The sequence below is a fragment of the Sinocyclocheilus anshuiensis genome, unplaced genomic scaffold (assembly GCF_001515605.1).
Source record: "Sinocyclocheilus anshuiensis isolate Anshui unplaced genomic scaffold, SAMN03320099.WGS_v1.1 scaffold848, whole genome shotgun sequence".
NCBI classification, from domain to species: domain Eukaryota; kingdom Metazoa; phylum Chordata; class Actinopteri; order Cypriniformes; family Cyprinidae; genus Sinocyclocheilus; species Sinocyclocheilus anshuiensis.
Genome location: NW_015549628.1, coordinates 71,075 through 83,360, shown reverse-complemented (window position 1 = coordinate 83,360; position 12,286 = coordinate 71,075). Strand labels below are relative to the sequence as shown.

Here is a 12,286-nt window from a genome sequence, read left to right as displayed (position 1 = left end):
ACAGGAATGCCGGGTCCACTAAGGGTCTCTCTCGCACTTACAGTCATTTCCAGACTAATTGGCCCCAGTGATGTAGGGAAACGGTGGACTATGATCATGCTGGAATTTATTGCTGTTGCTCATATTAAAAGAGCAGTTTTGGGCTCCCGAGCACAGTCGCTCAACACTTATAAACACGTTTGGCTCTTTATTAGTGGGGAGGATGTTTACACAGGCTTATGGCGAGGTGAGGATATAGGTGTGTGTGTTAAAGGAGGGATATCCAGGCATTTTTAATAAGGCAATAAAGCTGTAGTTCATTGTGAGTTGTGGCGGTCTAGTAATGAACAGGATTAAGCTTTTATTATAATACAGATGGAGTTTAAGGACACTGTGTCATAGTAGTAGTCAGAATGATCATAATTACACATTTATATTCTTTGGAAATTAGATCTCATATATACTCCACGATTTCAAAGTTTGGGGTCAATAAGAAGTCTTTTATTTGATAGACTGATACAGTCAAAACAGTAATTATTGTGAAATATTATTGCAATTTAAAGGAACTGTTTTCTATTTTAATATATTTTAAAATGTAATGTATTCCTGAGATGCAAAGCTGTATTTTCAGCATCATTATTCCAGTCTTCAGTGTCACATGATCCTTCAGAAATTATTCTACTATGCTGATTTGATGCTCAGTAGTTGTGCTGCTTATATATGTACATACAGTATGTGTAAAATTATAAATAGCTTTACTGTCACTTTTGATAAATTTAATGCATCCTTGCTGATTAAAAAATAAAAATAGTAGTTTACTTTCTGAATAAATGTCATTAATTCATGAGTACATAATCTATTGTCATAATTCTCCATCATAATTGATTTTCTCTATAAGGTCACATGGGTGGGGAAAAATAATTTTGACCATTAATATCATAGCATAAGTTTTAACAATCTAATGAATTCTTGATGCATAACAAATCAAATACCATCCTATATTATTTTCTGTTGTAGATTGTTGCACTTTGAAGTAGGTCACATAAGTTGTTAATAAATGCTGTTTTATGTTTTAATGACATTTTCTGCCTTTTCTGTTCAGTATTATTGAGAATAATTGTGTAGATTTTAACATAGATTCTATACATCTCCTATGTGACTGTCTCTGGCTTTGCATTTACGGGAGATGTTAAGAATTTGGCAAATTCGTCCCAAATGGACAAATGTTTGTTAAAAAAAAAATGCTGTAAAGATGTGTCATTTTAAACGTATGTGTTCATCCTTATGAATTAGTATGTGAAGATCCTTAGATATACACCATTAACTGCAGTTCCCCTGTTGTGAAGGAGAAAAGGAGAGGAAATTTGCCTCGGGTTGCCAAATGCATTGGCACAGGCAAAAGAGAGTCCTTAAAGTGTTATTAGTTGAAAGCATAAGAAAAATAAGGGGATGGGACATGTTGCAGACTGAATTTGAACCTGCATCTCTGACATGAACTCCTCAGTGTATCTGGAACATGTGCATTAACTATTCCACAACTGTCTTCTACATTTTTTCATTCATAAGATCATGAGTTTCTAGCACTGTGAATGAGTTATGAATGAATTTTCAGTTGTCTTATAAGCCCATGTCTTTGATCCATATACACATGATGCTTCACCTGCATTATACATACAGCTACATATACTCGGATATAATGGTTGGCAGGATGTGTGTGTGAGGCAATGAGAACCATATGCTTTGCTATCCTCATCCTTATTATCCTGTGAGTTCTCCCTGAGGAGCACTTCAGCGGTCCTTAAACACACTCACTTATTCCCTTACACACACAAACACTCATATGCACACACAAGTGTTTATGCAAGCCAGCTCAGCAAGTTTCATAATAGTGATGACATGCAATGTCTTTTCTCTGAAAACTGACTGTCTCTTTCACATTATTCACTGTCCAGTTTACTATCTTATTTACCCAACTGCTATCTCTATTTTTAAAATGTTAAAAGCAATTTGTGTGTTTTGTAGATTGCAGTGTTGCTATTGTAAAAAAAAAAAACTTTAAAAAAAGGACAAATTTACTAAATTCTCATTACTTCAGAGATGGTGAGTGAAACGCAGTGAGAAACTCTGAGTCACAGGAAGTTGGTCCCAAGATTCATTCAGTCCGCTTGATTTATGCACTGCAAATATTAGCAAAGTGTTCTCCAGCTTTATCACTGCAATGCTCCTCTGTGTTTGTGTCTTTTAGGGGATGTGTACATACAGCCCACGCAGGACACTAAAAATCCCGTCATCTATGGGGTCTTCTCTGTGTCTGGGTGAGTTTGAATATACTAGACAAGGTCTTCCTCCATCTGGAAGCTGTAGTAAACACTGGAAGGGCTTGTTTAGCTTGGGCAGTTGTCCACTGCATTTGCATCTGCTTTTTTCCATATACACTTTTAAACAATTTATGTATTAATAGTTCTATATATGAGCTTTATAACAAAAACTCATATTTTCCCCCCAGCTCTGTATTTAAAGGCTCAGCGGTCTGCGTCTACTCCATGGCGGACATTCGGATGGTGTTCAATGGACCCTTTGCCCACAAAGAAGGTCCCAATTATCAGTGGGTGGCCTACACTGGAAAAATCCCCTACCCTCGTCCAGGAACAGTGAGTTTCACCCTCTTATGAACCAGACTACCAATAATAAGACAAATTATTGGCATACTGATATAGAAATATTAATCTAAACCCACTGTTGAAGGTTAAAAAAACAAGCTTGAACTTTACCAAGCTTCAAACCAAGCTGAAAGTACAAATTATAAGTGGGGTTTAGCCTTTAGATCTACCCATTTTGGAAGTTAGGCTTTATATTAGGAGAATACAGAGATCTCATTGGCTAAGGTTGGTCCCCTTTACCCATTTTTGCTAGTGTCCTGGTGGGACTTTCACCCCTAACATGAAGTCCACGAAAGACTACCCTGACGAAGTCATAAACTTCATGCGGAACCATCCCACCATGTACAACACTGTGTATCCGGTGCACAAGCGCCCCCTGGTGGTCAGGACCAACGTGGACTATGAGTTCACCACTATCACTGTGGACCAGGTGACTGCAGCCGATGGCAACTATGAAGTGCTCTTCCTGGGTACAGGTTAGTTTGGAAAATAGCCTGATTTTTACATATTTAAGTTTTTTTTTTTCATATAAACTTATCATGTTATATGCAATAAAATATGCAGATTTTTTTTTAATTACATTATTTTCAGTTTGTTATTTCAGTTTAGTTGAGTTTATAAAAATATATGGTTATATTTATTGTTAGTTTTAATTTTAGCTTTAGTAATTTTAGGGCTACCAGAGTTAAGGCGATAACTAGTATAATTTAAACATGTTTAACAGCATTAAATTTCTCCATACGATAAAGTGTTGCTGCTATCTAATGCCTTTTTTTTGTACTAAAATGAAAAACAGGCCCCACTTTACATTAGGTGGCCTTAACTACTATGTACTTACATTTAAGTTAATCATTTGATACAATGCAATTATTGTGTTTACATACATGTTTTTACATTGTACTTGTATTTAAAAAATACCTGCATGTAATTACATCTGTAATTAATTTCTGTAATTATATTTATATTTATAGTTTCAATGTTGAACCATCCATTGCACCTTAACCCACCCTTAAACCTACCCATACCACCAAACCTGTCACTAACCTTAACCGTATCCCACCTCAATAGCAGCAAAAGTGTTTTGCAATACAATATGAACAATAAGTACATTGTACTTATTTTATTATGTATTGACATAGTAGTTAAGGCCACCTAATATACAGTGGGACCGTTTGTCTTTTTTTTTTTTTTTTTTTTTTTTTTTTTTAGGTACGGTATCTGTCATCTTACCTTTTCTTTAAACCTTTGTCAAGACACTGAAACTGCTGCAGGATAAAGGGAAATAAAAAAGTCAGTTTCATTCCTTCTCAGTGTACTGTACATTTATCAGAGGAGGTGAAAGCGTCTGACTCTACGTAGATGGATTTTAAACACACACAAAAAATGGTTTTGTGTTTCCATCTTTCTGTTCTTGATATAAAAGCTGTGAATGCAGCACCTTAAAGCTGCAGGGTCACTTTATAAGAATCCATCAGCCTACAACAGCTGATCTGCCTAACTCTCATCTCCTTTTCAAACTTTCTTTTAACCTTAAAGAGTCAGAATGACATCATTCTTTGGTCTCACCATGCTGTAGTTTATCTCTATATATCTGCTTTTCTTGCTTTGAGAGTCTGAGAGTCTAATGGGCTTTTAAATCAACTCTGCGTGGCCCATTGCACCTACAAGCACTCACAGGAACGTCCCTGGCTCTCAGCTGCCGTCGCTCGCCTGCATTCAAAGCTCAGGTTAGATGTATTGCTCCGGTTGCAATAAATCTCCGGTGACGTGCACGGAGGAATGCAATGGCACGCTTAAATCAAACAAGCATTTCTCTAGGACACAGCCACTGAACTTTCCTCCGCTTTGCAGTAGAGACGGAGCCTGACAGGGTACAACCGAGCTGAAAGATGAGTATGCCGTGAAAAGCAGTAAAAAAAACAAAACAAAGGAGGGATTTTTAAAGGAAGGGATGGTGTGTGGAAAATGTGAAGGGTCTACACGGTAGATGGGACGGAAAGAAAGAGTACCTCTAGTGTTTCTGTACTCAGTGAAAGATAATAATCATGATTTTATCAGGGCATAAGATGCAAAGACAAAAAGCTTGGAAAATGGAATAGATGCAAAGTTGTCAGAGGAATATCATGGTGCTTTGAATGTTTTGGGACTTGTTGTAAGATGGAAGTGCACTTAGAAAGAGGCAGTTTAATTTAACTGTCTTTCTTTTGGCCTACAGACAGAGGTACAGTGCAGAAGGTGATTGTCCTGCCCAGAGATGACCTGCAGACAGAGGAACTGGTGCTAGAGGAAGTGGAGGTCTTTAAGGTGAGATCTGCACCCTGGATCTCCTGTTGTACACTAACTTATTAATATTACACAGCTCTTTGGAATACTTGATCCTGATTGATTGCTTCAGCTCATCAAGGCTGCATTTATTTGATAAAAAAAAAAAAATTCAATGCATCTTTGCTAAATTAAAGTAATAATTTCTTTCAAAACAAATCTTACTGACACCAAACTGTTTAATTAAGTCATGCACAATAAAGATTTATATCTTTCACTCTCAGGTCCCTACTCCTATCACAACTATGAAGATTTCTTCAAAACGGGTAAGAATTTGCTGTACACTAAACATGAAAATATGGTTCACAAACATTGATGTTTTCTGTAAAATACTGGAGGAATACCCAAACCCATGAAGAGGACAGCAATAGACCCACTTAATCTAGACATGCAGCTGCTATCCGTCTGTAATCTATAAGCCGCTTTCATATGGGGATAACAATTTTACAGATGCATGGAGATAAAATGTTAAATTTAATTTGTGTTTTATTCTTTCATCATGATTGGGATTGTTGGCAGATGTGGCATGACATCATTACTAGGCTGTAATTTAAACCCTAGTCCTCCCAGAAAAGCTGATTTAAAACAGCTGATCCTAAAAACAGAAATGTCAAGTGTCTAAATGCTGGAGGAAAAAAGCTCCATTATCATAACAGGCCTCAATTTGCAGTTCAAAACCTACACAGGCCTGCACAGTCACGTGTGGTTTTCTTCTTTCCAAAGAGATTTGAAAATAGAAAATGATGTACCTTGACGTTTTAGGATCAAATTATATATCTAAAGGCAGAAAAAAAGACTGTCACTCATTTTGTTGCAGCAACAACTATATGTGGCGTCTCCGGTTGGGGTGACTCATTTGGCCCTGCACAGGTGTGACGTCTATGGCGAGGCCTGTGCAGACTGCTGTTTGGCCCGGGACCCTTATTGTGCCTGGGACGGCAAGTCCTGCTCTCGGTACTCAGCCTCACAGAAGAGGTAAATATGCCAAAGCGCTTCAAACTGAATGACATTTACACACAGTGTCAGTCAGCATCTTTACATACACCACATTTAGGTATGTACAGTAACATAGTGAGAACATTTGGTTTTAAAATGCCATGTCAGAACAATAGCCTAGTAGTTAGTCCATTAGACACAGATTGTTCTCCGTAATTTCTCAATAATCTGGCCCATTTCTTTCTTTGGCTCTTTTTATGAACATTGATAGGAAATAATGAAATACACATTAATAAGATCCGAAACCTCACTAAACCAAAATAATTCCAAAACTCTTACGCATCAAAGATCATATTCCAGTCATGTGCGTTCATGAGGATTCGATCCTCATTTACAGTCACAGCCTCCTAATTTCTGGAAACTTTGTTCATTAGATGTTGCAACTGAAGATGTTTTGCTTTCATGCAGTCAGATGCATTAGTCATATTGGGCAATTTCAGGGGGAGCTACAGTTTTCATTTAAAAGCGTCTGCTTATTTATCTCAGAGTGTTTGAAATAAACAGGTGTCCGTATGGATCTTATTTAGTGAATTTAGCGAGTATTCTTCTTGTGAAACAGGATGGGACTTTCCCTAAAATTGCAGAAAGATGAAATCCCAGAGAGACTGATTGATCTTTTCTTTCTCCACTGAACTTTACGCTTGTTCATCCTGCCAGCGTCATATCTTTAGTGTGTTGAAACTGAGAATTTGAATAATCTAATCAGATGAGCTGTCTACTAAAATGTTCCTTAAGACAGTGTTTCCCAACCGGGGTGCAGTGTAAAAAATCCTTTTTAATATTTTTAAATTGCTAAAATGTTCAAAAAAGCATCTATTATATAATATCCATTTCTGATGCCGCCAATAATTAGAGATGCACCGAAATTTCAGCTGCCGAAAATTAGTTCACCGCTCAGGTTTCACTTTCACATGGGCAACTCTGGTAACGCTGCCCTCTCATTCATTGATCTGCTAACCGCTATGTTATGCTCACGTGTTCTGATAATAATAGCTTTCTAGGACTAAACATTATTTGGATAATTGGTAAAAACTAAAACAAAAATTTTTTTTTAAATATCTTAACCCTACTGTTAGACCTACCTGAAAAACTAAAAAGCAATTTATTTAATTTGAAGGCCTGTCGTTATTTTTTATTTGTGCTATCATTAATTTCTTTTTTTGTTCTTATTTTATTACTGACTGCTTACTTGTCATTTTTTTTATTCAATTCAGAGTTTGAAATAAAGCTATCTCGTGCTACTGCACCAAAATTACCCCACTGTAAAATAAAAAAAACACTGAGTGAGCAAAAATTTGTGAGATAGCTAGTTATAATGGTAATTAAATAATGTTTACATATGTATAAAAGCCTACATTCAAATCTGTCATATAAATTGGTCTCTTCATTAGAAATTAGCCTACTGATTATCACCATTGATGGACAAATTTTTTTAATAATATTAAAAATATCTGTATGACATTATATTCTGCAGTTCTTCCCTGCTGTACCGAATATCTATACTTTTCAAATTATCACATCGAAGTTAGAAATTCAAATATTGTGACAAAATTTATTTTGTAGGGTGCCACAAGTTTGTTAAAATTTCCAAAGGGTGCCGCGACTAAAAAAAAGGTTGGGAAACACTGCCTTAAGACATATATGTGCAGTCAGTTAGTCAATAAATTTCTTATTTTGTCATATTGGCTTCCTTTCAGACGCAGTCGGCGACAGGATGTGAAATATGGGAATCCCATACGGCAGTGCAGAGGATACAATTCCAACAGTAAGTTACTAGTCTGACTTTACTACAATTCATATTTGGAAATATATAAATGTATTATGTATAATATCAATAAATAGATTTAGTTCTGCCTGTTTTTTTTATTCTAATATAAATGTGTCTGTCTAATGCATATTTTGTATGCACAACTAATTCATTGATAAATCATTCAAATCACAGCTAATAGTTGTTTTCGTGGCATGACACATTTATCAGCACCATCAGTTCATGAATTCAGTTTTATTCATTTTCATTTATTTTGTGAAATTTGTTTATATAAATTAAGCGTATATGTAAAATACAGTTGTGCTTTCTTTATACAACCATAATGAGCTGTTAACAGAAAACCTCATTCTGCTCTGATCTGAACTGTTGTAGTGTTGAGTTTATTTACATTACCGTAGTTCGACTGACATGACTCTCACATTCTACTGGCTCTGCTCTAATAGTTCATGGCCAGCTCTCGTTCTCGCTCCATTACTGTGCTGATGTCAATGAGAAATGACATGTTGTTGTTGTTGTCCAGCCAATAAGAACACTCTAGAGACGGTGCAGTACGGGGTGGAGAGCAGCAGCACGTTTTTGGAGTGCCAGGCCAGATCGCCCCATGCCGCTATCAAATGGCACCTCCACCGAGACAACAGCGACAGGAGGAGAGAGGTGAGGACACACAATTACAAATATATGCAAAGCAAATGGTATAGATTCAGTGTCATCCTTTTTAGACATACTGGATGCCAATAATATGAAAGATGATAGTATGAAAAAGATCATGTGAAAAAGTGGATTTTATTTTTTTATATAAAAAATGAACTGTAAAAATTATATAATTAAAAATGTATATTTATTTTCAAATATTTGTATATTTTACGTATAGTATAATTACCAGAGTATTATATTTATAGTATAATATAATTACATAGAACCTTGCTAAAAAAATATTTAAAAAAATATTGTACATATACAATTATAATTTACATGTAATTATACTCTCTCTCTGCACATATATACATAATGTATAGTATAAATGTAATAACAATTTAATTATAATTTAAATACCATTTTATAATTTTAAATAAATATAATTGTACATATATAATCATATAATTTTGTTACTATTTATATATAGTGTAATTATAGTATATAGTAAAAATGAAATTTAGTCATTTAATATATATAATTCTATAATTCAATTTATATAACAAAGAGTGAAAAATTGAAGGGGGTCTGAATACTTTCCGTACCCACTGTATATATCAGGTTCACAATATTTTTTTATTTATTTTTTTTATCTGAAAATCTGCATGGAAAATGCATCTAGTTAATAGCCATGTCATAAACATAAGTATTGCTTATTGGTATCAGCCAACCATCATTTCTATATATGCAACAGTAATAGATCAATAAGCAGTCTGAATGACACCTCCAAAGTTCATTGCTTTATTACTGCTTTAAAACATGGCTGTTTTTGTGTGTGTTTCTTCAGGTCCGTACCGATGGGCGCGTGTTGAAGACAGATCAAGGCTTGCTACTACATTCCCTTCAGTCCTCCGACTCTGGCATCTACGTCTGCACAGCCACAGAGAAGAACTTCAAGCACACCTTGGTGAAACTTCAGCTGGTGGTTTTGACCAACCAGGCCGTCAACAGCATCCTGGTGGAATCGGGCCGTCCGGCGACGTCTTCGCTCCAATCCAGCCCCTGGACCCCCAGCGCCGGACAATACAAAGACCTTCTGACCATCCTCAGTCAGCCTGAGATGGGCCTCATAAACCAGTACTGCCAGGACTATTGGCAATATGGAGACCCGCTGATGGGGGTCATCAAGGCCAAAGACCTCAAAGAGCTAAAGGAACAGAAGAAACCACGGAATCGCAGACATCATGGGGACGAGGAGGAGACATGAGGGGGTTTCAGCCCCCCGGCCTTATAGGAAAGACTTCTAATAGAGGAAAACCTGTAAAAAAAGAAAAACTTCCATCAAATGAAACCGAACTTTGCAAGCAACAAATGGAATTCCCTTTTAACACATAAAGATGATATCATACACAGTATTTATTGTAGGTTGTATATAGTACCATTCTGTGGATTTCTTTGTACTTAAATAGAAAATTGAATGCTCTTTGTGTATAAGTACCTAACGGGCAAATAGTATTGTTATATTATTTTTATTGTCACAACTACAAACAAAACAAAAGAAATCTCCAATTTCCATTTTCCGGGCATTGTCGACTCGTATATATTGACATAAACTCATAGACTATGAACTGTGTTGAACTTGAGATGGGTATGGAAAGAGCGAACAGGGATGAATCTTCCCCCTTGGGACTCTTCACACAGAAAGACATTCGGAAAAGGAGGGGCACGAGACGCTGACATCATAATGCACCTCACCACTAGTCCCACCCCTAAGTGCATTCTGGTCCCTCATTGGTTACAATGCTACACCAGCTCATATTGTCTTCCGAATGTCGCTCTGTATGCACAACGCATCTGTTTCATTGCACAAATGTTTAAGGTAATCAAGTTTCATGGCACAATTTTTTGTGACTGTTTTGACTAATGTAAAACAGCTGCTGAGGGCTCTTAGTAAGCTTTTATTGTTTTTATGCCACTTTTGAAAAGACTAAAAGCACAAACCAACTCGCACCATGATGATGTCATGAATGCACAAATGTGAAAGCACGTCCAGGTCATATTTCACCCATTAAAAAAAGTAAATTAAGCCATTCTTTTAAATCATTATTTTCATATAAACAAATTGTTTTAATATTGTAATACTAATTTTCTCATGGTGAGAATGCAATTTTTTTGATGATATCATGATAATTAGATTTGGAGAGGGAAATGTCACAATCCAAAACTGGTGACATGGGACTTGTTTTTAAGCAACAATTATATATAATTATATTCCTTTTCATTTTGGGGTGAAATATGATCTGGTAAGCTTTTGTGAGATTCAGCTAATTATGGCACATAGCCTAAATATGAATTTAAATAAACTGGTGAAGGCTACAATATTATAAAAGACACATCCTGATATATGACAAAACCTACATTCATTTTCAAAATGTGTTCACACTGTATAGAGCATTTTATCACAGTTTTAAACTACTCGAGGTCTTGGGAAGCTGGCTTTTCATTGTGTGCATGATTTATGTAGTGGTATTGTAATTACGAAATTAAAGATAGCTACGTTGCAGTTCTTTGTTCATATATTTTTATGGTCAGGTCAGTGTTGGACAGAAGGCTGATGGTCTTTTTCTGCGTGGCAGGCAAAACAGAGGGCAACTATTCACCTTAAAACGTTGACTAACTGATTCCTCAACAGTTGATGGTATTGTTACTGTTCCTACAAAAGCACCACATGGTCCCAAATCCACTATGAAGCAGTGTCTTACAGCGAGAGAAAATGGTTGTACAATTTTTTGGGTATTTTTAAGATGCATCTTTAGAAATGTTTGTATTTGTATTTTGTCATCAGTTTGAGACTAAATGCACAGGTGATGTTACTGTGATAATTGTGTAAATGATTTTCTTTCCCCTCTTGCTGTTGCTAACTAATAAATTAAAGCTCTATATTTTATAGTAATTCAGCTGTTCATTTTTTTCTTCATCAGCTGATACTTTGATCACAGACTTGTGGGAAGGTGTTTTTTTTTGTTGTGGAAGAATCCTGGGCTGACAGGACTGAGGATGGATTTGCTGGTAAGTTTGAGAAAGTAAAGCTTTCATAAAGCACTAGCATAGCTTTTGCATGCTGACACAGTGGTGGTATTTCTATAGAAATTCAGATTTAGCAAGCAACTTTATCCAAAAATGAAACAAAACAAAAAATCTCATCTGTCAAAAAATCTGTCCTCACCCTTAGGTCATTCCAAACCTGTATGACTTTTTTTCTTAAATACAAAAATTCAAAAAATGTTAAGCATATATGTAATGACCAGGAACTGGCAAGGTCCAGATTGCGCTGTAACAGTGATATATGATAATATTATACCTTTGTGAATACCAGACCAAAATAATCTGTTAATTTATACAAGCATCCTCACAGCTAGTGCAATGTGAGATTTCTGCAGCGTTTCTTATGAGTTTACACAAACTTGAGCTTGTAGATCGTCATTGATACCTTGTGTCCTTTTTATGTCTAGGTGCGTTTTGGAAGGCTATACTTGGTTTGTTTTGTTTTTTGCTGATGTGATTATACTTTTTGCATATATGCTTACTGTTCCATCTTTATGTTTATGTGCTTATCATTAAATCATCATTTATTAAGTGCCTTAATAAGATGATTTTATCCATGCAATCAGTATATGACTGGAACATTTGCCCTGGAGTAAGTCTCTCATGCACTGTAAAAAATGATATAATGAAAAAGCCATGACAACTTATGTTTTTAAGTTACTTTAAGTCATAAAAATAATTTAAGCACTTTCAACTTTTTTTTTATAAGTTATACTAGATTCAACTTGATTTTTTAAGTCAGTTTAATGTTACTGAAATTCAAAGAGCCCAATTTAGTTCAGTGAACTTAACATTTTAAGTTGTAGCTTTTTGGCACTAACCG

General features: G+C 35.7%; 1 protein-coding gene across 5 annotated transcripts in view; it reads left to right on the top strand.

Annotated features, from left to right (window-relative positions):
- LOC107659533 (semaphorin-3F-like) overlaps positions 1-10,921 on the top strand; it is a 65,784-nt gene extending 54,863 nt beyond the window's left edge. For 3 of the 5 annotated variants that reach the window (XM_016448512.1, XM_016448510.1, XM_016448514.1), the window contains 9 exons: positions 2,225-2,294; positions 2,486-2,630; positions 2,893-3,115; positions 4,855-4,943; positions 5,186-5,227; positions 5,779-5,936; positions 7,643-7,722; positions 8,246-8,379; positions 9,206-10,921. In XM_016448512.1, the coding sequence (XP_016303998.1) occupies positions 2,225-2,294; positions 2,486-2,630; positions 2,893-3,115; positions 4,855-4,943; positions 5,186-5,227; positions 5,779-5,936; positions 7,643-7,722; positions 8,246-8,379; positions 9,206-9,625 (1,361 nt within the window). In that variant the 3' untranslated portion in view covers positions 9,626-10,921. The remainder of the gene's footprint in view (positions 1-2,224; positions 2,295-2,485; positions 2,631-2,892; positions 3,116-4,854; positions 4,944-5,185; positions 5,228-5,778; positions 5,937-7,642; positions 7,723-8,245; positions 8,380-9,205) is intronic. The other 2 variants (XM_016448515.1, XM_016448513.1) reach the window with 1 other exon arrangement.
- The last annotated feature ends 1,365 nt before the right edge of the window (positions 10,922-12,286 follow it).